This window comes from Typopeltis vanoorti, chromosome 6 (genome assembly GCF_054136105.1).
Source record: "Typopeltis vanoorti isolate ZY-2024b chromosome 6, IOZ_Tvanoo_1.0, whole genome shotgun sequence".
Taxonomy (NCBI): domain Eukaryota; kingdom Metazoa; phylum Arthropoda; class Arachnida; order Uropygi; family Thelyphonidae; genus Typopeltis; species Typopeltis vanoorti.
Genome location: NC_143554.1, coordinates 10,143,718 through 10,166,732, shown reverse-complemented (window position 1 = coordinate 10,166,732; position 23,015 = coordinate 10,143,718). Strand labels below are relative to the sequence as shown.

General features: G+C 35.7%; 1 protein-coding gene across 1 annotated transcript in view; it reads right to left on the bottom strand.

Annotated features, from left to right (window-relative positions):
* The window catches only part of LOC150105278 (integrin beta-PS-like), a 151,451-nt gene that overhangs the window by 9,795 nt on the left and 118,641 nt on the right, over positions 1-23,015 (bottom strand). Inside the window, exons 7-8 of the mRNA XM_090394063.1 lie at positions 14,302-14,421; positions 2,765-2,847 (exon numbers count right to left, since the gene is read on the bottom strand). Of these exons, the coding sequence (XP_090250189.1) occupies positions 2,777-2,847; positions 14,302-14,421 (191 nt within the window). The 3' untranslated portion in view covers positions 2,765-2,776. The remainder of the gene's footprint in view (positions 1-2,764; positions 2,848-14,301; positions 14,422-23,015) is intronic.

Here is a 23,015-nt window from a genome sequence, read left to right as displayed (position 1 = left end):
ATTATTATGCTATAAGACATGCATTACAGCAAACTATTTCAGAGGTTCATATGGGTTTGCTACAGTGAAAGTGAGCTGTACTTACAATTATTGTGAGCATCGTTCATTTCTTCAAATTTTCTCATATGAGATTGGATGATATCATTATTTGTGCTTGTGGATCGACATAATATTCTAGTTAAGAAGAAATTTTTTAAGTCATTAGATGAGGAAGCTGACATAAAATGATATCATCCAATCTCATATGTAAAATTTACCAATTGCACTTTGTTTGAAACTGAATCCCATTCAAGTAATTTGTTTCAATAATGAAATAGTGTGAATTGGCATAATCAAAAGAAATATAAAAATGGAGGAAAAACTCACATAAAAACTATTAATGTAGAATTTTCACTTAAGTATCATAGACATCGTCATTACAGGACATAATCACACAATGGCAATTAAACAATAACCAAATTCTAAGAAATGCCACCTGAGTAGCTAATTTCCTCTGTATTTCTCTGAGAAATATAGAGGAATATAAATCTTGTAAAAACCCTTCACTAATTTTATGTCTCAATAATATCATCCCTTCTCCACATGTCAATCAATTTCTGTAACCCACAAATTTTCAACCTGTTCTCAAGGGTCATTCCATAGACCTGCTACCATCTTGGTCACTTGCCTCTAGCAAGTGACCAAATCTCTGGCTTTATCAATTTCCTGGAGTACAATTCCATCAATGTGGTATACAGCTGGTAATCTTTTCACCCCCCAATGCATAACCTTACATTTTGTCACATTAAACTCTGGATTTTAGTCTCTGGAAATTAGAGAATGATGTTGGAAGTTTTCTTTCACTTGGTTAGACTATATAAAAACAAAAAAACTTCCAATGTTGTTCTCTAATCCAGAATAATTTATTAATAAGATGTGACACCTTTTGGCAACTCGTATAGGTAAATATGACTTCTGTATTGCTTCAACCTTGGTATCACCTCTAGATCTGGCTCCCACTGAAAAGACCTCAATAAAAGTCGAAACCAGTCTGGGTCGAAATCACTGAAGAGACCTCAATGAAGGTCGAAACCAGTCTGGGTAGTGACCTTTCCTATAATGCATAGCATTATACATGTCAGCAAGGAGATGTGCTTTGCATTATGGGATACTAAGGCAAGTGATGTGAAGTTTGTCCACCTTTGCCACGAGTTGCCCCAGTCCTGAAGATACTTCAGGCGCAAACTTTGTTTGCTTAACTTGGATAAAGGATTAAACTAAATATATAATTTATAAGCTATGTCTTTCTTTTCCTTGTCACCACTTCCAAAATATTACATTTTATATTTATCAGTTTCCTACCTCTTTTAGTCTTTCATCTTGATAGACTAAACATGGTGCCTATATTCAGTCCTACTGTGGTTGGGTTTGTTTGGGTTGAGTTTGTCCAGTATATGAGGTCTGTTTGCATGTGTTTCAAGATTCATGGAAATAAAAACTGGTCACCTCCTTATGAGACTGGCTAAATCACCTACAGCTGAAAGGATTTATAAAGGTTCTTTGTATCCTGAATCTGATTTGAATGCAAATCTTTCCAATCAAGAAGTATTGTCATTACTTCTCATTACTGAAATATTGCCATTACTGACTGAGATAAAAAATGCTCCAGCAGACAAACTATAACAAAAGGTGTGATTCAAATAGTGCAGGAACTGGTCTGAAGAGAGAGAGAGAGAGAGATGGCCTCTGGACAGAGTTGGATTTGTCACACATGGAAAAATAAGTAATTTTATGAATGGAAAGGGAAAGTTGGTAAGATCAAATAGTGAGGTCTTCAAATGGAATTATGCCTGCTCTGGATGGAGGTAAAAATTGACAGTAAGATGGCTTTAAGGCTACATGGTGCAAGAATGAGATAAATAGAAAAGATTTCTAAGGAATACTTAATGAGATGATGTTATAGGCCTGGAAATGTAGAGAACAATTATTGCAAAATGCTTAGCTAAATTGGGTGGACAGATAAAAGGGGGCAGACAAATACATCATGAGGTTTTCAAGTTGGCTTTGCTGATAGTCTCAGATGACAACTATGAATAAAATATCAACAGTGCCAATGATTATTAAACACATTGATGACATATGGACTGAAGTTCTATCAAAAGGAGATGCATGCAGAGCTATAAGATGGGTGATTACAGACAGCTTCATAGTCAGCTTGCATCAATATGATCAATAATGTTATTAATAATCTTATTTCCCTTGGAAGTCACCAACAGAATGATCAACTGTGAGGAAAAGAGACTTAAGTGTGGGGGAAAACTGGAAGTGAGATTGGATTTCTGTATGAAAAATTGGAGGAGGGAGAAGGTCTCCACAGAATGAGCTTTTCAACTGAAGGTTGAAAAATATGGAGGTGAGATGAATTTTCTTAAACTCTGGGGTGGGGGTGTTGTCCCTCAAACTGACAAACTGGCCTGAGAATACATACAATTGATAGACATAGCAGCTTATGCTTATAGAATCAACCAACATTATCATGGCATTAATCAGATTTCTATGAAGTTAAGTTACTTGGACATGACAAGCTGCTGAGCCTAACGTGTCAAGGGAAGATGACTGGTGGGTGAATGGAATGCATTTCTGAGAAAATAGTAAGTGCAGACTCTGAATGAGTTTAAGGTGCAGTATAAATGACTTGGGGAATGTAGAGTGGTCCTTCTGTGACAAATCTCTTGACTCCTGTAATAATGATAAAAAAAATAATTCTCTTAATAGTAATACTTACAGTATATCTTGTTTAGCCATCTGTTTTCCTTTTACTGAATAATCCAAGAAACATAGCCACTATGTTTGCTGGTTCTGGACATTCTAGTGAGAACATGTATAAATTATATACATTATAACAGAACTGAAATTAAAAAAAAAAAAGAAATGGGTTTATATAATTAAGATATTGTTGATAAAATATTGTTTTTTTTATATAAAATGCAGTATTTTATCTATAATAGAGATAAAATACTGCATCCCTCTAGGTGGCAGAAGGACAGAGCCTGACAGGGAACTTGTTTCCTGTTAGGATTTCTCTCTCTCTCTCTCTCTCTCTCTCTCTCCTGATTAAGGCATTACTGTGGACCATGTAGACCCAATACTTTGGGTATAGCTAGGACACCTTATTTCTTGAGGATAAAAATTCAGAATGCAGTGGGCTGACAATCCATTCCCAAAAAATTATTATTTAAGAAACCAGGAAAGAAAAAAGCCTCAAAGTAAACAAACAGATTCAAGAAATGATTATTGGATTTTGGTTTTTTAGAACATGGCATACAAGAACATTACATAAGACAGGAACACTTAAAGCACTCGTATTAGAAATTCATTAATATTAACAAATTAAAATTAGTGGCAGTACAAGAAACAAGAAGACTAGAACAGAAATCCAAAATTTTGTAAAATTCATAATTTTTTTGAAGTGGGAAAGAATATTGAAGTGGAAAAGAATAAGAAAAATATAAATCTGGATTTATAGTGGTGCCCCTAAGAGCTCCTCTAAAATACTAGATTCTATACAGAAGAGGGCAGTTTAATTGATTGATGACCCCTCCATCTCTCACTTTCACATGGGTGCTCAAGAAGATGCAGAATGCATCTTCTATGAATATTTCTAGAGCCACTATTCATCAGAATTGGTATCCTCTGTAAAATCCATCCAAACATGTGCAGCAGCCAATCAACATCCTCTCACAGTTCAACTCCAAACCCAAAGAACAAATTTCTTCTCTTCATTCATCCCTTCCACCTCTGGAACAGTCTCCCACCACATGAATTTCCCAAGAAATACAATTTACAGCTTTTCAAGTCAAATGTGAGCAAGTTTCTTATTGCCCATCCATAGTACTAGTGTACTATAGTTTGACCAACCTATCTTGGATCGGTTCTCCATTAAAAACACATCCAAACCATGTTGGGCACTACAGAGACTCTGTTTCAATCCTATACATTGGTAAGCTTTCAAGCAAAATTGCCAAGCCAATTACATACCAACTACTACTGTAGAAGATGAATCAATAGAAGCACCATCAAAGCAAGAGTTTAGTGATATGTTGCATTCATTCAGGGACAATACCCCAGGAATAAATAAAATTCCTGTACAGGTACTGAAAGCAAGAGGGGAAAAAATGGAAAACAAAATATATTTAATCATATGGAAGTATGAGTAAATGCCAATAGAATGATGTACAAAGAGTCTAATCTATATGATATATAAAAAGAATTTGTGAGTTTGTGAAAATCATAGATGTATTTTTATAGAGAAGATAACTGGTGTCTACCAAGCAGATTACAGGAAAAGTAAATCTACAATTGATCAAGTACATACGATGAAACAATTATTAGAGAAAAATTATCTGAGATGATGATATACTTTGGAATACCAGATAAGCTAGTAAGACTTAAAAGATTAACAATCAAAAATTCAGAAGCACAAGTTAAAATACAAAAATGATTTAACAAATCCCTTTCCAATAACTGCAATAATTTTAGGATTAAAACAAGCAGATATTTTAGCCCCAATGCCTTTTAACTTAGCATTGCAATACATCCAATTAATGCCAATAGATATTAAAGGTACTCTAATGATTGAATCATCAATGCAGTTGGAGGATCTTCTGGAGACTAGTAAGGAGAACTTACTTGAAATTCTCTGAGAAAGAGTCAAGATTATAACAGAGGACAACCAAGAAGTATCTAGGCTCAATTAGAAGTCAAGAGACTCATGGATATTAGATTTAACAGAAACATAGGATTTGATTGAAAGGAGGCAGTTGGTGAAACAAAGAGACAAGGATGGGAGAATATAAGAGATTATATGGAGAAGTCAGGAAAGCCATCAGACAGGACAAGGAAAATTTTATGCTAATAAATGAGAGGAGATAGAGTTCCAGATGAGGAGGCACAATATTATAAAAATATGTTTCATTTAATTTGTGACCTAAAGCGCAAGTTTAAGCCCAAATTGAATGTCATCAAAGACAAGAATGGAACAGCACTAACAGAAGAACTAGAAATCAAAAACAGAAGGAAAGAATACTGTATGGAACTGTACAGCAAAGAGAATAAGGAAACTTTGGAGGAGCCTGCTCACCAGGAAAATTTCAATTCAGAATCCCCACCACTTAGGCATGAGGTAGGTTGAAAGAGCAGTTGAGCAGCTTAAAAGCAATAAGGTCCTGGGTGCAGATGAAATCCCAGCAGAGTTAATTAAGTCCACAGGGGATGGAGGAATAAGAGTGTTTCACAGAATGATTACAAGGATATGGGAAACAGGATCTTAGCCAAGAGACTTGAAGAAGTCAGTTTTCATACACTGCACAAGGGAGATATGAAAAACTGCAAAAATTATAGAACATTTAGTCTAATCTCTAATGCAAGCAAGATTTTATTAAAGATCATTCTAAATAGGATTGAGGCCAAAGTCGAGGTAGAGATGCCTGAGGAACAAGCAGGTTTCAGGAAAGGTAAGTAATTTCTAGTACCAGTCTAAGTCAAAGGATTTCAGATCCTTTGCCATAGACAGTTCATTGAAAAGTATAAAGAATTTAGGTTCCCTATGGTAATGTGTTTCATAGACTACGCCAAAGCTTTTGACTGTGTTCGAAATGTATGATATTGCAGGAGGTAATGAAAATAATGTTTGTTTTTTTCTCAACACATTATCAGATTAATAGCTAACTTATACAGTGAGCAAGAAGTCACAGTAAGAACAGGAGCTGGATTAACAGACTGGCTTCCAGCCAGCAAGGAAGTTAAACAAGGTTGCCTACTTTCTCCTCACCTGTTTAGTATCTATGCTGAGGACATCGTGTGTAGCATTGGATGAGCTTAACACAGAAGTTAGGACAGGTGGCTGACTGACAGTAATCTGAGGTGCGCTGATGATACAGTACTCCTTTGTAATTAGAAAAACCAGGACAAATCCTTGACAAAGTTAATGAGATCAGTAAGAACAGAAGACTTCATCTCAATCCTAGCAGGATAAAAAAGATTATGGTTCTCAAAGGAAATACAAACAGGGACGCTCCTGAGAAACAAGTGTATCTCAATGGAGAAAGAATTGAGGAAATCAGCAATTTCACGTACCTGGGATCTGTTATTAATGTGAAGAATTGCTGTTCAGAAATGCCAGAAGAAGATTAGGAATGGCTAAAACAACAGTCAGAGACTTGCCTAAAATCTGGAAGGAAGGATCTATCTTTTAAAAAAGATAGCCGCTTTTTGAGATGGGTGTTGCAAAAGGCTGTTGGGGATATCATATACTTCTTCTTTTCATCCATTTTCTGTCCACTGCTGGACGAAGGCCTCCTTCTTTCCACCTTTCTCTGTTCTTGGCAATGGTTGACCAACTTTCCCCAATAAACTCATATCATATACTGTGTGAAAAGCAGTCAAATGGATGGGTGCTAGAAAGGATAGACAGAAATTCAAGGCTCCTTAAAGATATTGACATAAGAAAGCTGAAATATTTTGGATACAGTGAAAGGATGGAAGGAGTCTCAAAACAGTACTAGAAGATAAAGTTCCTAGAAAAAGAGGAAGGGGTAAGACCCTCTATGATATGGAGAGATTGTGCGTTCTGAAGTGAGTGATCTTCAAAGAGTTGAAGCCTCCAGAAAAGCGTACAATAGGACCACTTGGCAAGTGGTGTGACACATCACCAAGGAATGGAGTGACCATATGGCATCTGAGGATGTCTAAAAAATAGATGGATTTACTGTAGCATATGTAGGTGACAATAACATTATATCAAAAAAACAAAACAAAAAGCAGAAGAAAATATATTTGGATTTGGATAAATTAGCACACAGGACAACTGAAAATTAATCAACAAGAAACCAAAATAATGATTAATACCAGGTGAAATCAGTAAACTGACATCCATGAAAATTGAGAACCTCAAAATAAAGAAAGTGGAACAATTTACATATTAAGGAGTAATGATTACCAGCCAACCAAACGAGATGGTAAGAATGAAGAACTTAATAATGAGGGGTAATCAGGTCTTTTCTGTCCTGTGTATTCACATGAAAAATATCCATTGGAAAACTAAAGTACAAATATCAAAATCACTAATTGTTTAAATTGTTACCTCTGGATGTGAAATCTGGATATTTACGGTGGGGAAGTGGTGGATTTCAGCTTCCGAAAGGAAAATCCTTAGAAAAATATTTGGCACGGCAAATGATAATGATTTCTGGGGAATCAGATAAAAGAATGAGTCATACCAACTCTGTAAAGAATCTACAATATCTAGTTTAATCAACTTCAAAACAGTTGCAATGCACAGGAAGTTTTTCGAATTGAAAACGAGAGTATTCCCAACAAAACTATAAACAGTAAAATTTTTGGTTAAAAAAAACAACAACAACCAAGAACAAGATGGACAGATATCATTAATCAAGACAGCAACATCCAAAAAAAAACAGACTGCAATGTCCAAACTGATGAAGTAAGGTTGTGAATATACAGTGTTGGAGGCAACAAATAAAAGATGCCAAGACTTGACTTTTAAACAGCACATTTAACCAGCAACCATTATTTTAAGGACACATCAGAGCCTCATGCTTATCACTTGACTTACTATGGAAGAGCAGTCTTGAAAAAACCAAAAAAATAGATGGGAAAAACAGACGTCCACCTTGAAGAACATAAGAAATTCATACACCTCATTATGGAAAGTCAAGAGTAGCAGACCATGTGCTGAACAACCCTTCACATGAGATTAAACAGAAGAAAATTTTAGTACTATTAAGAAGCTATTATGTGTATAAGACTATTTTTTGAGTCAACATTAGCAACAAAGCACTCCAAACCTCAGCAATACTTGTTGAGGTTTGAAGAGTGCAAAAAATGTGGGAGATTGTTGTTTTGAGACCACCTTTAACCAAACTGCAGATTACTTTTAAATCCAGCCTGGAATGTGCCACAAGAGGATAATTCTTTTTTGTCTATTACAATTTTGAATTTAGAACTTTGTTACAAGGGCTTTGTATGCTTCAAATCTGAAGCTTAGCAGTTTTATAAATTATCATATTTATTTTCTTCTTGTGATAAGTATGAGTTAATGATGAATGAATGAAACAAAAAAAAAAAAAAGGTATGAAAGAGTTACTGATGTGCTGGTTATAAACTATAGCTTAATGAAAAGTGATTCTACAAAAGAATAGTCATTATTTTTTACTTTTTTGACATTGCTAACTATAGATTCTCACCAAAGATCAATTCAGCAAACCATATTGACAGAAGCATTATATCATGGAGCATCATGAAAGGAAAGTCATATTTCAAAAATAACATTATTAATTTCCAGTAGATTATTTTTATCTGTGGTATATATATATATATAAAAGAAAAGCTGTTCACTTACATTATACTGTTTGATATGATGTCAATCAGGAGCAAAATAATGGCAAGTGAATTTAACAGGAGAGATTTTATATGCAGCAGTGTGTACAAAGGAATATTTGTTACAAATGATAAACGATTTGTGGAAGGAAAGTGAAACTGGTGAGCATTTATATAGGAGGTGTTTCAAAAGTGAATGTTGAGTAACAAGAGGTAATGTAAGTATCAGTAAGATTGTAAATGGAAGTACAGTGGTTGAAGCAAGCAAAAGGGAATAACATATGAATGAAAGTAAAGCAAACGTGGAAGTTGGGAAGAATGATGAAATGATAATGAGAAAGATAGTGCATTTACATTATGTTTTTCACAGGAAAAAATGTGAGCTTCAATCACTGGTCAGAGTAAATCTTTGTCCCTCACTCACTCACTGGTCAGTGAGTGAGTGAGGGACAGAGAGTAAATACTATGAGTTTGTTGCCATTGTATAAGAGGCTGAGGTGAAAAGAAAGCCTGATCACAAATGAGTCAATGAATAGGTTGTTCGAGAGGATTAGTATCTAGTTTGTGGATGTGGTGGAAGGAAGAAGATTTATATGAGTGATGAACTGCACTTGAATGCATATGGAATTAGCTGTCTGCAAAAAGTGTTGTTCAGTGAGAACTTTGGAAATGCAAACTCAGGAATGCTAAAACTTTAGTGGTGGTAGTGTGCATGTGTTAGGGGAGGGGGGAAGAGGTATGGAATGCGTATATGCAAGTATCCTCAAAGTGAGTGAGTCAGAATGATCAAAAAATGATGAATGTAGTTCCTAAATTCCTGAATTTCAGTGAGATGATTAATGCTAGGTGTAAGGGTAGTTGTGAGCCAAAGGAGATTCTGTAAATGAAGATGGGATGTAGAATTTAACTTAGTGGACATATATTGTTGGATGTAGAGGAAATAAGAGATTTTGGTTAAGAATTTTAGATCCTTATGGTGGATAAGGATCTAAAATTTAGAGACATATTACCAAAATTGTGAGTACAACACAATGAATTTTAGGATCCAGGTGACAATGACTTACAGAAGTAAGGAGATTCTGGCTTCATTGTATAAAGGCTCTGATTAGGACACATATGGACAACTATGCAGAGATTTGGTCACCTGGTTTCCAAAAGGATGAAGAAAATGTTGGAGAGGGTGTCCAGAGGTGATTGATCAAAATAGTCTCTGATCTCTGAAATGCTGGACATGAAGAAAGGTTGAGACAATGAAATTTGCAGAGTTTAGTGGATAAGTGGAAGAAGGGTGATATGATAGAGATGCACAAGTTGGTAAGGGGTTGTTATAGGATTAGCATTTGAAGAGGTTTTTCATAAAATGGTGGGAGAACAAGAGGCCATCCCTGGAAACTGTATAAGGAGGGTGTGAACAGGGGTCAATCAACTCTGCATGCAAAGAAGCAGGTTCTTTGCATGGAGAGTTGTACATGATTGGAATGCATTGTTTGAGAGTTGGTGTCTGCAGAGAATTTGAGTGTGTTTAAGACATGGTATGATGAGCTGTGTGTATGACAAAAGGGATCTCCTAGATCATCAGTTCCCAACCGGTGGTACACGTACCCCCAGGGGCAGGGATGTGCTGGGCCATTCAGGGGCACACGAAAAATAATCAGTAATGGCAGAAAAACAAGTAAATAAACTATTTTACATTAAGATAGGCACTGAACAAAAGTGTTAGTATTTAAAAACAGCTATTTTAAAAACAAGGGGTGCAATTTATAGAAATGGGTTTAAAAGGGGGGTACGCAAGTGGAAAAAAGTTAGGAACCACTGTCTTAGATGAATCTGTGACTCCAAGGGGGGGGGGTCTTAGGATAATAATAAATTTTGGATACTAATGACAGAAGCATCCTGAATAGAGGGAAGAGTTTTTGACATTGGTTAGTTCAACTGGCCAAAAAGTGCAGGCCTGGTGAGCCTTGTTTGATGGATCATGATATAATTTAAGAGGTGCAGCATGTTCATAAGAAGAGAGAGAATAGAATGGAAGAAAGTTTTGCTAATTGTAAAAGAACTGAAGCAATAGGAAAACAGAGATGTGGAAGACAATAATTCCAATGTTACCTAGTACGAGAGGCCAACAGGACAAAATATATAGTCAGTTGTAGAATGTTTAATATAGAAAATATGTGATTTCTGCATTGATATAAAACATTCATATCTTCCTGAGTATGACTCCCACTGATGAAACCTCAATAAAGATTGAAACTAGTCTGATAGTGACTCTTCTCATAAAGTTTTTGCATTATGGGATACTGAGGCAACAGATGTGAAGTCAATGATCCCTATATACAAGAGGAGTATTTATGAAAATACTTCATGCAAAAAACATGTTTACGCTTTGGTAAAGGATTTAAACAAGAATATAATTTCTTGACAAGTTTAATATATAGTTAGTTGCTGCTACAAGGTGAGAATGTCATACATCAGCAAATTAGCATAATGGGTGTAGGCAAGCAATTATTCCAGGAAGGCAGGACTTTATCAATGGAGAAATAAATTATGAGTGAGAGTCACATGGAGGGAAAGTAATAGAATTTATACAGCTGTTGAGGGGACGAGTTTGAAATGTTGGATCCTGACAGCATTACAGGATTTATCCATACCCCAAGGTAGTTGATATTGATCTGTTTGAGGAGAAATCATGCAGTCTTGACTTGGAAGAGACTGATAGATAAGTGTATTATACTCAGTAAGAATTATATTTTTGTTTTAATCATATACCCAGTCATAAGCAAGAGCATGAAGTAACTTCATAACTAGTCTACATATATACAGAGACTGTTGACTTTACACCAACTGACTTAGTATCCCATAATGCCAAAACATTATGGGGAGGCTCATCACCTAGTCCAGTTTTGATCTTCATTGAGGTCTCATCAGTGAGAGATAGACCCAAGAAGATAACTACGTTAGATCAGTACAGATATCATATATTTCCAGATATAAGTAGAAAGTTATTTTTTTTTAAAAAAAAAAGTTAGTGTTCTCTTTAACAGTGTGATTATCTTATGAGATGACTTAACCCCTTAGCAATGTGGTCCGTAAATTTTAAATTAATGTTCAATATAATTCCCAGATATCTAGTTTCATTGACTACTTCCAGCTAAACTTCTATGGGTATGATATTCTGCCTACAATGTCCTTCATTCACAATGCATAATTTCACATTTGGAAACATTAAGCTGATATTCATTAACAGTTATTTCCACAGAGAATTAGTCTGTTCAAGTCAGTTTGTAGGGATTCTGTACCAGATATATCAGCAAACAACTAGCTGTCACTCACTCTCTAGGCTATCCCTCATATCATTAACATACAAGTTAGGAACATACCAAGTGGTACACCACTGGCCATTCTCCTTCTCTTAGACTCAGCACCTCCATACATAACTTGCAAGCACCTGTCAATCAACCACTCTCCTATCACAATTTATCTTGCATATCCATCTCTGAGTTTGTAGAGCAACTTTGTATGTAGTATCCTGTCAAATACCTTGAAAAGATCAAGAATTGCTATGGTATATTTCTTCTCCCTCCCCATCTAACTCTGATGTCATACTATTATGGAACACAAGCAGACTGTTAAACCAAGATCTACCTTTCACAAACCCATGTTGTCCTCTATAGAATGCAATTCCTAATCAGCCTTTCCAAAAATTCAATGATCACACCAGAGCTACTGATGGTCCTATAATTAACTACAGCAGTCATAGCCTCCATATTGTAATTATTTTGCTCTTCTTCAATTCATGAGATATCATACATGTAGTGAGACTAAAATTAACAAGCAGGTCAAGGACATTGCTTTCTTCCACACTCCTTCAGCATCTGTGCTATCCTATCCAATCTAACTACTCAAGTTGTAACAGTATTTATGGCTAGTTTAGGCACTGTATTTGAATCAAGCTATTGTAATAACTTTAATACCTCTATGATGCCATCCACTTTCCTCTCAACATTCAGAGAAATAATGGATTTGCCCAGAATGTATTTCTAACTGAAGTGAATAGTTAACAACTCGGCTATTTCTAGTGGATCTGTCACTTTCCTGCCATCTGCATTCACTAAGGATATTCTAGATCCTTTTACTTTCTACACTGTAATGAAATTTTCTTGGATTTCTTTGGGCTTGCTCAGCCAACTTTTTTCCACAATCTGGTCTGGCTTTCCTCACCACAGCTTTCACTCTCTTGAAGAATGCTCCTGAACTCCATCATCATTCTTTTCAAGATAATGACTCCACAACATTTTCTTTAAAACGTGGAGTCCATTTAACTCTATAAGTGATTTATTCTCCTAACTCTGAGAATGAAGATATTGCTTCCTTTAAACATATTTTTACTACTTTCCATGCAATGCTGATTCAGTTACCACATTTTCTCATGTCAGGGCATTCCTTCAAGCTCCCTTCTTAATTTATTATAATCACCTGCCGTATCAATAATAATTCTACATATGCTCCTTCTTAGTCAGCACTCTCACATGTATTGTCACCTCCCAAGTCAAAAATCACTCTCACCAAATGGAGGCATAATGAGAACTCATTTATAGAAAGATTCTCAGATGCTATTACCAAATTCAACATTTTTGTAGTATGAGTTCCTATCATATTCAGCTTAAGATACTTATTCATGAGTAATTCAATAAATTCATGTATTATGTTGTGTGCCTAAACAAACTGTGGAATGTCGGCTATAATGACAGCTGAAACCTAAACCAGCTTCAGATGTCATTATAGCTGACATTCCAAAGTTCTAATATTACCTATGTTACCAAAATATAAACCCTCTCCAAGTATTTCCCATCTCTCCAAAATCCAGACAACCTTGCATGCAATAGTACATGTGATCTGACCAAAGCCTTCTATAATGGGACCACCATGTCTGCTTCATGAGTAATTCAATAAATTCATGTATTATGTTGTGTGCCTAAACAAACTGTGGAATGTCGGCTATAATGACAGCTGAAACCTAAACCAGCTTCAGATGTCATTATAGCTGACATTCCAAAGTTCTAATATTACCTATGTTACCAAAATATAAACCCTCTCCAAGTATTTCTCATCTCTCCAAAATCCAGACAACCTTGCATGCAATAGTACATGTGATCTGACCAAAGCCTTCTATAATGGGACCACCATGTCTGCTTCAATGTCTCTCCCACTACTGTATCACTCTCTCTCTTAAACTACCTTCACAACACATTCCTTGAACTTCAATACCTCTCACCCATTATTTCAAGATCCCTTCTCCCCTACTTATCATTGGTTGGAAAGATATGGGCTTAATTCTCATTTAGGAGGCACAGTACCTTCATGTGGAGTTTTCATCTGAAAGTGAATTAGCCAGCCTCCTATGGAGGTGATAGGATTTATCCTCCCAGAAACCTGAGCTATTCATCATAACATTCAAACCAGGTAAAATAATATATACAATTAACATACATAAATACACTATGCTCACAGCCTTACCTTGATTCGGTTGTAAATCTAAGTTACTCAAATTGACCCCCACCCTACTTTTTGCAACATAGATACAGCCCTTCATTTGTGGATTTCAAGTGGTAGAACTTGCATTTAGATACATAAAAATGTCTCTTCATTCATATGCCCATCTTGCAGCCTATCCAAATACTGAAGGATTTCAACCATCACTTTTCTTAGTAGCAAAACTGCAAACATTTTTCTTTCTTTTTTTTTTTCAATTTATATTTTTCAAAATTATTTTAACCCTTAATTTTTTTATTTTAAATTTATCATTTTAAATAATTTAAAAAATTATTTTTAAAGATTATTCATTTGAAAAGTATTACTATTTATTAGAAAGCAATACTTCTTGAATAAATAATATTTTTAAAATAATTTAAAATAAAGATGGATTACCTTTAGTACTGTGAACGTGAACAATTGGTTGCCCCTCATCATTTAAGCTGTATTTGAATGTAAATTTGCAGTCTTTCTTATCTCGGAAAACACAAAGCCTTTCACCCAAGATTTCATTTGCTAAATCAAAAGATATCATGATTAGTGAAATGTTTAAGTTAATTTTAATACAAATAAAAATTATCTTTCAAAATAATATAATATAGATAAAATTTAAATGAAAAGTGCTTGCTTTGCTCAGGAAAAAATTATGTGCATCTATTTGTGTGTCACTGCAAACAATAAATTAATAATAACAGTAAATTAAACTATCAAATCTGTGAGGGCACCATAAAGCCAGCCATGCCTCAGTAACTCAAATCCAGAGCAAGTAACACAAATCCAGAGCATTAGGTTTTCCAACGATACCCCCAGAATCAGTACAGATTATATATAGACGTGGTGTTTTAAATTAAAGTACATGTATCCTCAAATTTGAGTACCCTAACCAGATCATGGAGAAGATATTTTGACAATAAAAAAAATTAGTTTAAAAGATGTTAAAATAAAAAAAAAGAGCTATTCAAAGAAGTTCACAGTCATTTTAAAATTAAACAACTGGTCACTTACAGTTGCTATAGTGTAATGAAATTCTCTTGAATTTCTTTGGGCTTGCTCAGCCAACTTTTTTCCATAATCTGGCCTGGCTTTCCTCACCACAGCTTTCACTCTCCTGGAGGGTGATCCTGAACTTCATCATCATTCTTTTCAAGATATTGACTCCACAACATTTTCTTTAAAACATAAAAACATAATAACTTTGGATACCTGCACACGGGTATCCAAAGCATGGTCTGCTAGACTCAACTTACCATAGTAAAAGTGCCAGCTATATTTTTTGTGTTCACTGAGGCGGTTGTACACAGTTCTTCCTGTCTGTCCAGTAGGCTCTGTTCATGTCATTGAGCCTACTATGGACAGACAGGAAGAACTGTGAACAACTGCCTCAGTGAACACAAAAATATATCTGGCACTTTTGCTATGTAAGTTGAGTCTAGCAGACCATGCTTTGGATACCCATGTGCAGGGGGCACACCAGATCGATTGTAAAAAAACAAAAGCTGCACAAAAGCTTGAAACATACACCAAACCTCAACAAGTATGGCTGTATAAATCTACCAAAGATTTGGGAGACAGTCATCCTAAGACCAAATTAATACCTGCTCTCTCTTGTTTTTTTTTTTTTCAAATTAGATGGCACCTAATTAGGACTTTAGTCTTTGTGTTCCACGCTACAATAACTCATACTAGTCCCACTGTTATACCTGATTGTGGTTGTCTCACTACTGTAACAAACTTCATTTGTGTGCTCTGAGGATGTTGGATAGAATACCAGCAAAATATTAGCAATTAAGTCAATAAATAGTTATTTTTTTATCAATCTGTGTTCGCAGCTATACTGTTAAAATCCAGTCAACATCTTTTTTTAACACTTCACATCATGATTATTTCCAGAAGCACATACAAAGAGACAAGTTATATTACAATATACAAGAGAGAAGCTATTCAATACGCTGCAGTTATATGGTGTCAATGGGGCATTATATCAAGCAATACTTAGTCTTTATTTGAGTTGTGAGTCAGCAGTTAGAATTGAAGGAAGTACAGGAAGATGTTAAATCTGGTATGAGACAAGGATGTACATTATCCCCTCTGTTATTCATTATCTATATGGATCACATTATGAAGGAATGTGGTATTAAACCTGATATCAAAATTGGAGATGTTAATGTCAGCTCTTTGCTTTATGCGGATGATGTTATACTTCTAAATAAATCCGCTACAAGTCTGCAAGATTCTCTGACTAAATTGAATAGCTGTTGTAATAGATATGGTATGAAGGTCAGCAATAAAAAGACAAAGACAATGAAAATAGGCAGAATCATTGAAAATGTCAACTGTGTTGTGAATGGAGAACCGGTGGAACAAGTAAAACATTTCAGCTATTTAGGCACGATTTTTAGTGAAGATGGTAAATTAAATATAGAAATAGACAACAGAATCAGCAAAGCTGGTATTGTGGGAAGTCAATTGAATAAATTCATATGGAATAAGAAAGAAATTAGTCGGAACACTAAATTAGCTGTATACAAGACTGTGTTCAAACCAATTTTAACTTATGGATCTGAGAGCTGGGTCAGAAGTAAAACACTTGACCAAAGACTAGCGACCACAGATATGAGAGTCCTGAGAAAGATTATAGGCGTGAACAGATGGCATGAATGGCAGTATCATATTAAAAACGAGGATATTAGGAAAGAACTTGACATTGTCAGCATCCAGGAATGCGTTAGCAGAGCTAATCTCAGGTGGTATGGTCACTTAAATAGAATGGGAGAGGAAAGATTAGCAAAACAAGTGTTCTCTGCCAGGTTGGCAGGAAAACGACCCAGAGGAAGACCAAGATATAGGTGGATTGATACGGTACAAAGTGCCTTAGACGATAGAAATATAAGATCTGATAATGTTGGAGTCTTGACAAGTAACAGACTGATTTGGAGGAAAATTGTAGATAGGAAGTTAGTGATGATGTAATTTTTTCATGTAGTACTGTCATATCCTGTACACCCCTTGAGGGTACATGGCAGGAATTTGATGATGATGATGATGATGATATACACACAGTGCAGCCCATGAGTTTTAGGAATTGATTTCTTGCATGTACAGTAATAGAACAATCTACTGGCAAATGCACTAAGTAATATAAACTAATATTTACACCTCCAGAGAGTGAGATTAGTTTACATTCAGTAGTGTGCATGAGTTATGATGCATAGTGTAAAGTACTTTTTCTTTGTACGTCATGAATATGAAAAGTGAAGAGAGAATTGTGATTACATTTTGTTTTAAAGAAACCCCTAGAAATGGTACAAAAAGCATATGGAAATGAGGCTCTGAACCTATCTAATATCTTCAAGGTTGTATTGGCAATTCTGTGATGGAAGGGAGTCAGTAAAAGATAATGCAAAAACTGTCCCACATCAACTCAGATTCAGGAAAGCATTGTTGCTGAGTTGGTGAAGATCGTCGAATCACATCATAGATGACAGTGAAGGCTTCAAACATTCCTAAGAGTGTCATTTTTCATATTCTGAGTGAAGATTTGGGGAAGAGGAAGTTGTGTGACATTTTGTCCCATGTGCCTTGGCAGCTGAGTACAGAGAAGATCAAGTCACGTCTTGTCAGGATATTATTGTGATGGCAGATGCTGATGAAAAAAATTTCTTTGACAAAATCGTTACAGGAGATGAGAGTTGGTGTTTCATCTACGATCACAAAACAAAAAACAAAGTGAGAGAGAGTTCTGAATGGGTTAGTAAAACATCTCCCAGACCAATGAAATTGATATTCCACAAGTCAAGCATCAAAACAATGTTTATATTTATTAAAAGAACACGTAAGACCACATGTGGTCTTAACTTTTTAATAATAAGGTACAGATATTTCATACTAAAACTAATAGTACATCTTCAGTGTCACACAAACAGTCATTCCTATAACTGTTTGTGTGATACTGAAGATGTACTATTAGTTTTAGTATGAAATATCTGTACCTTATTAATTAAAAAGTTATTACTGTGGTCTTATACGTGTTCTTTTAATAATCTACTATGCCACAGGTACCTCTAAAAATAATGTTTATATTTTTTTTCTTTTTTTTTTTTTGATTCTCGAGGCATGTTGCCCAAGACAGTGAATGCAGAATTTCATAAAGAAGTTATTGATCATCTCCTGAAATGCATTGCAGTCATGAGACTTTTTTCTGTTGCACTATAACACACCCACTCACAAAGCTATGAATGTGCATCACTTTATGACACACACAAGTGTTCCCACCTTTTTTCACCAGTTTATCTCCTCCAGATTATTTTCTGTTCCCCAAGTTGAAAATGAAGCCAAAAGATGTTCCAGCCATCCAAAAAGCTGTAACCGGGGAATTAAAGACAACTGAACAAGTGAAATTTTCTGTGACTCTCTGAAAACTGTACAACTACACTAAAGCCTGTATAATGCCAGTGGATCACATTTTGAATAACAAATATGTTTTATCTTTCTCTCATGTGTTTTTGATCTTTTTATAATTTTTGTCCTAATTATGGACCACACTGTTTAGGAAACTAAATTAACACTAGTTTGGAAAACCATTAGCTCTACTGTCCTGACCTATGATCATAAAAAAAATAATAAAATAGTAACAGTTGATCAATTTATTACACATGTTAAGTAAAAACTTATAATACTATTGATATAATCTGATAATTATATATTAAGTGCAAACAAAGCAAAATAAATACATATTAATAACATATTGCTAGCCTGGTTGGGTAAGTGGTTAGAATATCCACTCTCCAAGTAACAGGCTAAGAGTTCAAATCCCACCATGGGACTGCAGGTAATCTGAAATTTTAAACACCTGCCATGGTCATGAATGCATGTGATTGTCTTTACATGGTAGACAAACTTCATTACTACTGTGAGACTGCTGCCTGCTTAATGGATGTCTTGGCTTGGAAAAGTTCAATGTTTAGTCCCTTCTTGAACTAAGTAAATTAAACAATAAAATAAAAATCCTTAACTCTCCCACTGTCTACTAGTGTACTACAGGTTTACAACTTTTCAGGACAGGGAGTCACATCAAAAAGATAACAAAAATGATATCAGGACTGTAAGATTAATAGCCACAAAGCTAGAAGTTACTTCACGTGCAAACTTTGTTTGCTTACACTTGGATGAAGGATGAAACCAAGAATATAATTTCTTGATATCTTTAATTTACAGGTATAACCACATGAAAAAACTTTTAACATCTATCTCTAATCCATAGTATTTAATGATAAGGTGTGACACACCTTTTGTCTACTTGTAAATGGAAATATCAATTCTACATTACTTCAACCTTGGAATCATTTCTGGATTTAGCTCTCACTGATGTTAGCTTGTTTCCCATACAGTAGAGGTTCTGCTTGTAGTAATGGAGTTTAGTAGTAATCCCTTAAGGCTACTCAGTGACATTTAGAATGATCTTATAGATCACTCAGTTTTTGGAGAGGTATCCCTGCACTTTAATAGAAGTATAATGCATAGCATTATACTTCTCCGTAAGGATATGTACATCGTATTATGGGATACTAAGGCAATTATGATATGAAGTCATCAGCCTCTATATACAAGTAGCCCAGTCGTAAAGTTACTTCACATACAAACTTTGTTGGCTTACACTTGGTTAAAGGATGAAATCAAGAATATACTTTTTTGGCATCTTTAATTTCAATAAGCCTACAGTAAGCACCAAAGATGGTAGCAACAGTCAAGTGTTGGCAGAGCACTATAAGTCTAACTCTGACAGTCTATCTAAAGCTCAGAAACTAAAAAGAGCCTTCAGTGCAAGTTTTGCTGCCAGTCAATCCATGCTAATTGTGAAAAGATTGACAAAGTAACAATAAAACTTCTAACTAACCTTAGACAGCCATTTTTTCTTCATTAAATATTTTGTAAACCTCGGAAAACATACGAACAGACTAGAACAGTACCTTATCACACTTGATACTTTCTCACATGAAACTCATGCATTAGAAAGAAAATTAAAGCAATTCACAATCACTGTCTTGATGCCAACTTGACTACTGCTGAAAACATTAGCAAGCTTCACAACCTCATTGTCTTGTCAGTTTAAGAAACTATTGAGGCAGAAAATAAATAAATAAATAAATAAATATAAATATAAATAAGCAGCTCTGCATTCATAACTACCGTGAATAACATGCCAGAAGGCATCCCTACCATATGACTTAATACCCCAACCTGATTGCATCCATGTAATGGAACAAGACAAAAAGATTACGACAGCAACTGGAAGAAAAATTACAATCTGGAGATGAAGTGTGAACAATCAACTATAAAAAAGAAAAAAAAAAGAAACCTAATGAGTAAATCCAATTCTACTAACAGCCAGCATGAAAATCTGAAAACCATCACTGCAGAGGGCAGGTGTGATTCATGCAGTCAGCAGCAAACTTCACAGAACCTTCCAGATGCACTTCACAAACAGATGTGGTCTCCATTCCAACTGTCTTGATGTTCATTTCTATTTTGCAAAATCTCATCTGTTTTTCCTGAGAGAAACCAAAATTTCTACTCCTCTAAGCACTACTCACCTCAGCTTTTCTAATTACACACTCTTTGACTTCCTTCACCTCAAACATGGGATTAGTGCATCCATTCAATCTGATATACCATGTCCGAGAGCGCCCAACCTAGAATTCACCAATTTTGACCTCCTTTGGCTGAAAATCTTTGTACCCCATTTTGTCAAATTACTTTGCTGTCTCTACTGCTCCCCTAATGCCATCAACCATTCTGAACTTTTTAATTTCCTTTCCTTAAATGTTGACATTCTTCAATCCAACTCTTCTACTAGTGAGGTCATCTTTCTTGGTGCCTTCAATGTTTGCAACACCAACTAGCTCTCCTATTCCAACTACACAGATCAAACAGGTAGAGAGGCTGAGACGTTTGCTATCACCAATGATCTTACTCAAATAGTACAAGTGCCCACCAGAATACCACACAATGCCAACTACTCTGGACCTTACCAGTGAGTCATTCAAGCATACTCTGAATGTTGCTTGTCTTCTAGGCAGTTCAGACCAGAATGTAGGCTGATATCTGCCACGAAACAACACAAAAAACAACCATTCACATCCATGCAGTGTATGACATTATAAGAAAGCCAAATGGCTTTTTTTATAATGTCTAAGGTCTTGCTCCTATTAGGAACCAATCTCAGTCAAGGTTAGTTCCTCAATAGCAGACCAAGGTGTGCCATGGCCAAAAGAAGGGTTGAGCATTCCACAACTGGCTTGCATCCAAAATTCCATATACTTATACTGCTTATACCAAAGCCCAAAATAGCTGCAAGAAAATTATCAATACATCAAAATATGACTTTGTGAGACCTAAAACCAGGAAACTGCATCCTGTCCAAATGGTAACATTAATTCTGGTCAGTAGCCAGAGCTATTGTCGTAACTTCTACATAACACTGTTCACACCACTGTTACATTCTAATGGTTCTGTTGCATCATTACATACAGAAAAAGCCAACCTCCTGGTTTGGCTTTCTATTTCTCCAATTCTTGTACTGCTAATTTTGATAAATGTCTCCCAACCATTCCAAAACTTAATGCCCAGTTTTACCTTTCACCAGAAAGAGAAGAAAAATTTTGTTCAAACTGGATGCCAAAGGGGTCTCTCCTGGCCCTAATGGAATTTCTCTGATTGTCCTAAAGATTTGTGTTTTAGAGTCGACTCCCATTCTATGTCACCTTTTCATATTCTCTTATTCCACTGGTATTTACCTTGAAGTCAAGAAATTAGCCCACATTCAACCCATCCCTTCTTTGCCTTCCAACTATCCAATTTCTCTCATCTCAGTTCTTTCCCAAGTAATGGAGAGAACCATCAACACTCAACTGCTAGAGACCTTGAAGACTTTCAACTAATAATTACCTGCCAGTATGGATTCCATCACTGTCAATCAACAGGCAACCTACTGGTTTATGTCACTCATTTTTGGACAAACACCATGAAAAAGTTTGGTGAGTCTTAAGTGGTTGCACTTGATATCTCCAAATCTTCTGCAGCTGGACTAGCAGCTTTCTGACCGCCCACTCACTTTGTGTGATGGTGGATAGCTATCTATCTACTAATTATGCACCAATGCAGGGGAGTGGGTCCCACAAGGCTAGCTATTCTCTCACCCAATCATCCTATTACTTCTATACGTATATGATCTGCTTCATAAGACTGACAGTCCAATACACAGTTTCGCCAATGACAGCACACTGCACTTTTTTTCATTCGACAAACTGGATAGTGTAAAAATCACAACCTCCAGACTTTAACCACTACTAGTAAATAAGCTTATACACTGGTGAGACATAGCTACTAATTTTTTAGGAAATGACAATGTAAACTAGATTATTAATTATAAAAACTTTAATAACTACCTATATTTTGGCAATGTTACATTGTCATCTTTAAGAATTACAAAACAATTATATGTGTACGCAGGCACTCGCATTAAGCAAATGAGGCTGAAGAAAAGCAACAGAAGTTCATCCTAGAGTCCTAAATGGTGTCCCCTAGTGGGCTAAATTGGGTTGTCTTGGCTGTTGGGCTGACTGTCTTAGAATGCATGCTTCCCAAATTTGGGAAGGTTTTGTCAAGGTTTTGAAAGTTTTTCAGAGCTGAGGCAGATTCAGAGAATAGTTTTTCATACTTATCCATATTGGCTGTCTGCCTGTTTGGCCATAGTAGGACAGTTTGCAACTGCAAGGGACCTAGTATACACTAGCTTGGTCTAGGGGAAGTGGCTGTGTTTGGTGGAGCAGATGAGAGATGCCAATTTCTTTAGGATTTTTGTTAATTTTTTTGGATGTATCCCAGATATATGGAATGGTGATAGATTTAGAGTAATCTCAGCTTTGAATGGGGGGTTACCTAGTTTTAATATATTCAGTAGTTAGGCCATTGTTATCTGAATTGATTAATTCTGCACTGTTACAGAGGGTTTTTATAGTCCCATATTGTTGGAAGGGGGGGGGGGTGGCTGCTGGTGAATGTATCTATTTGTATATGTAGGTTTACTGTAAATGGAGAAAACCAGGGATCCA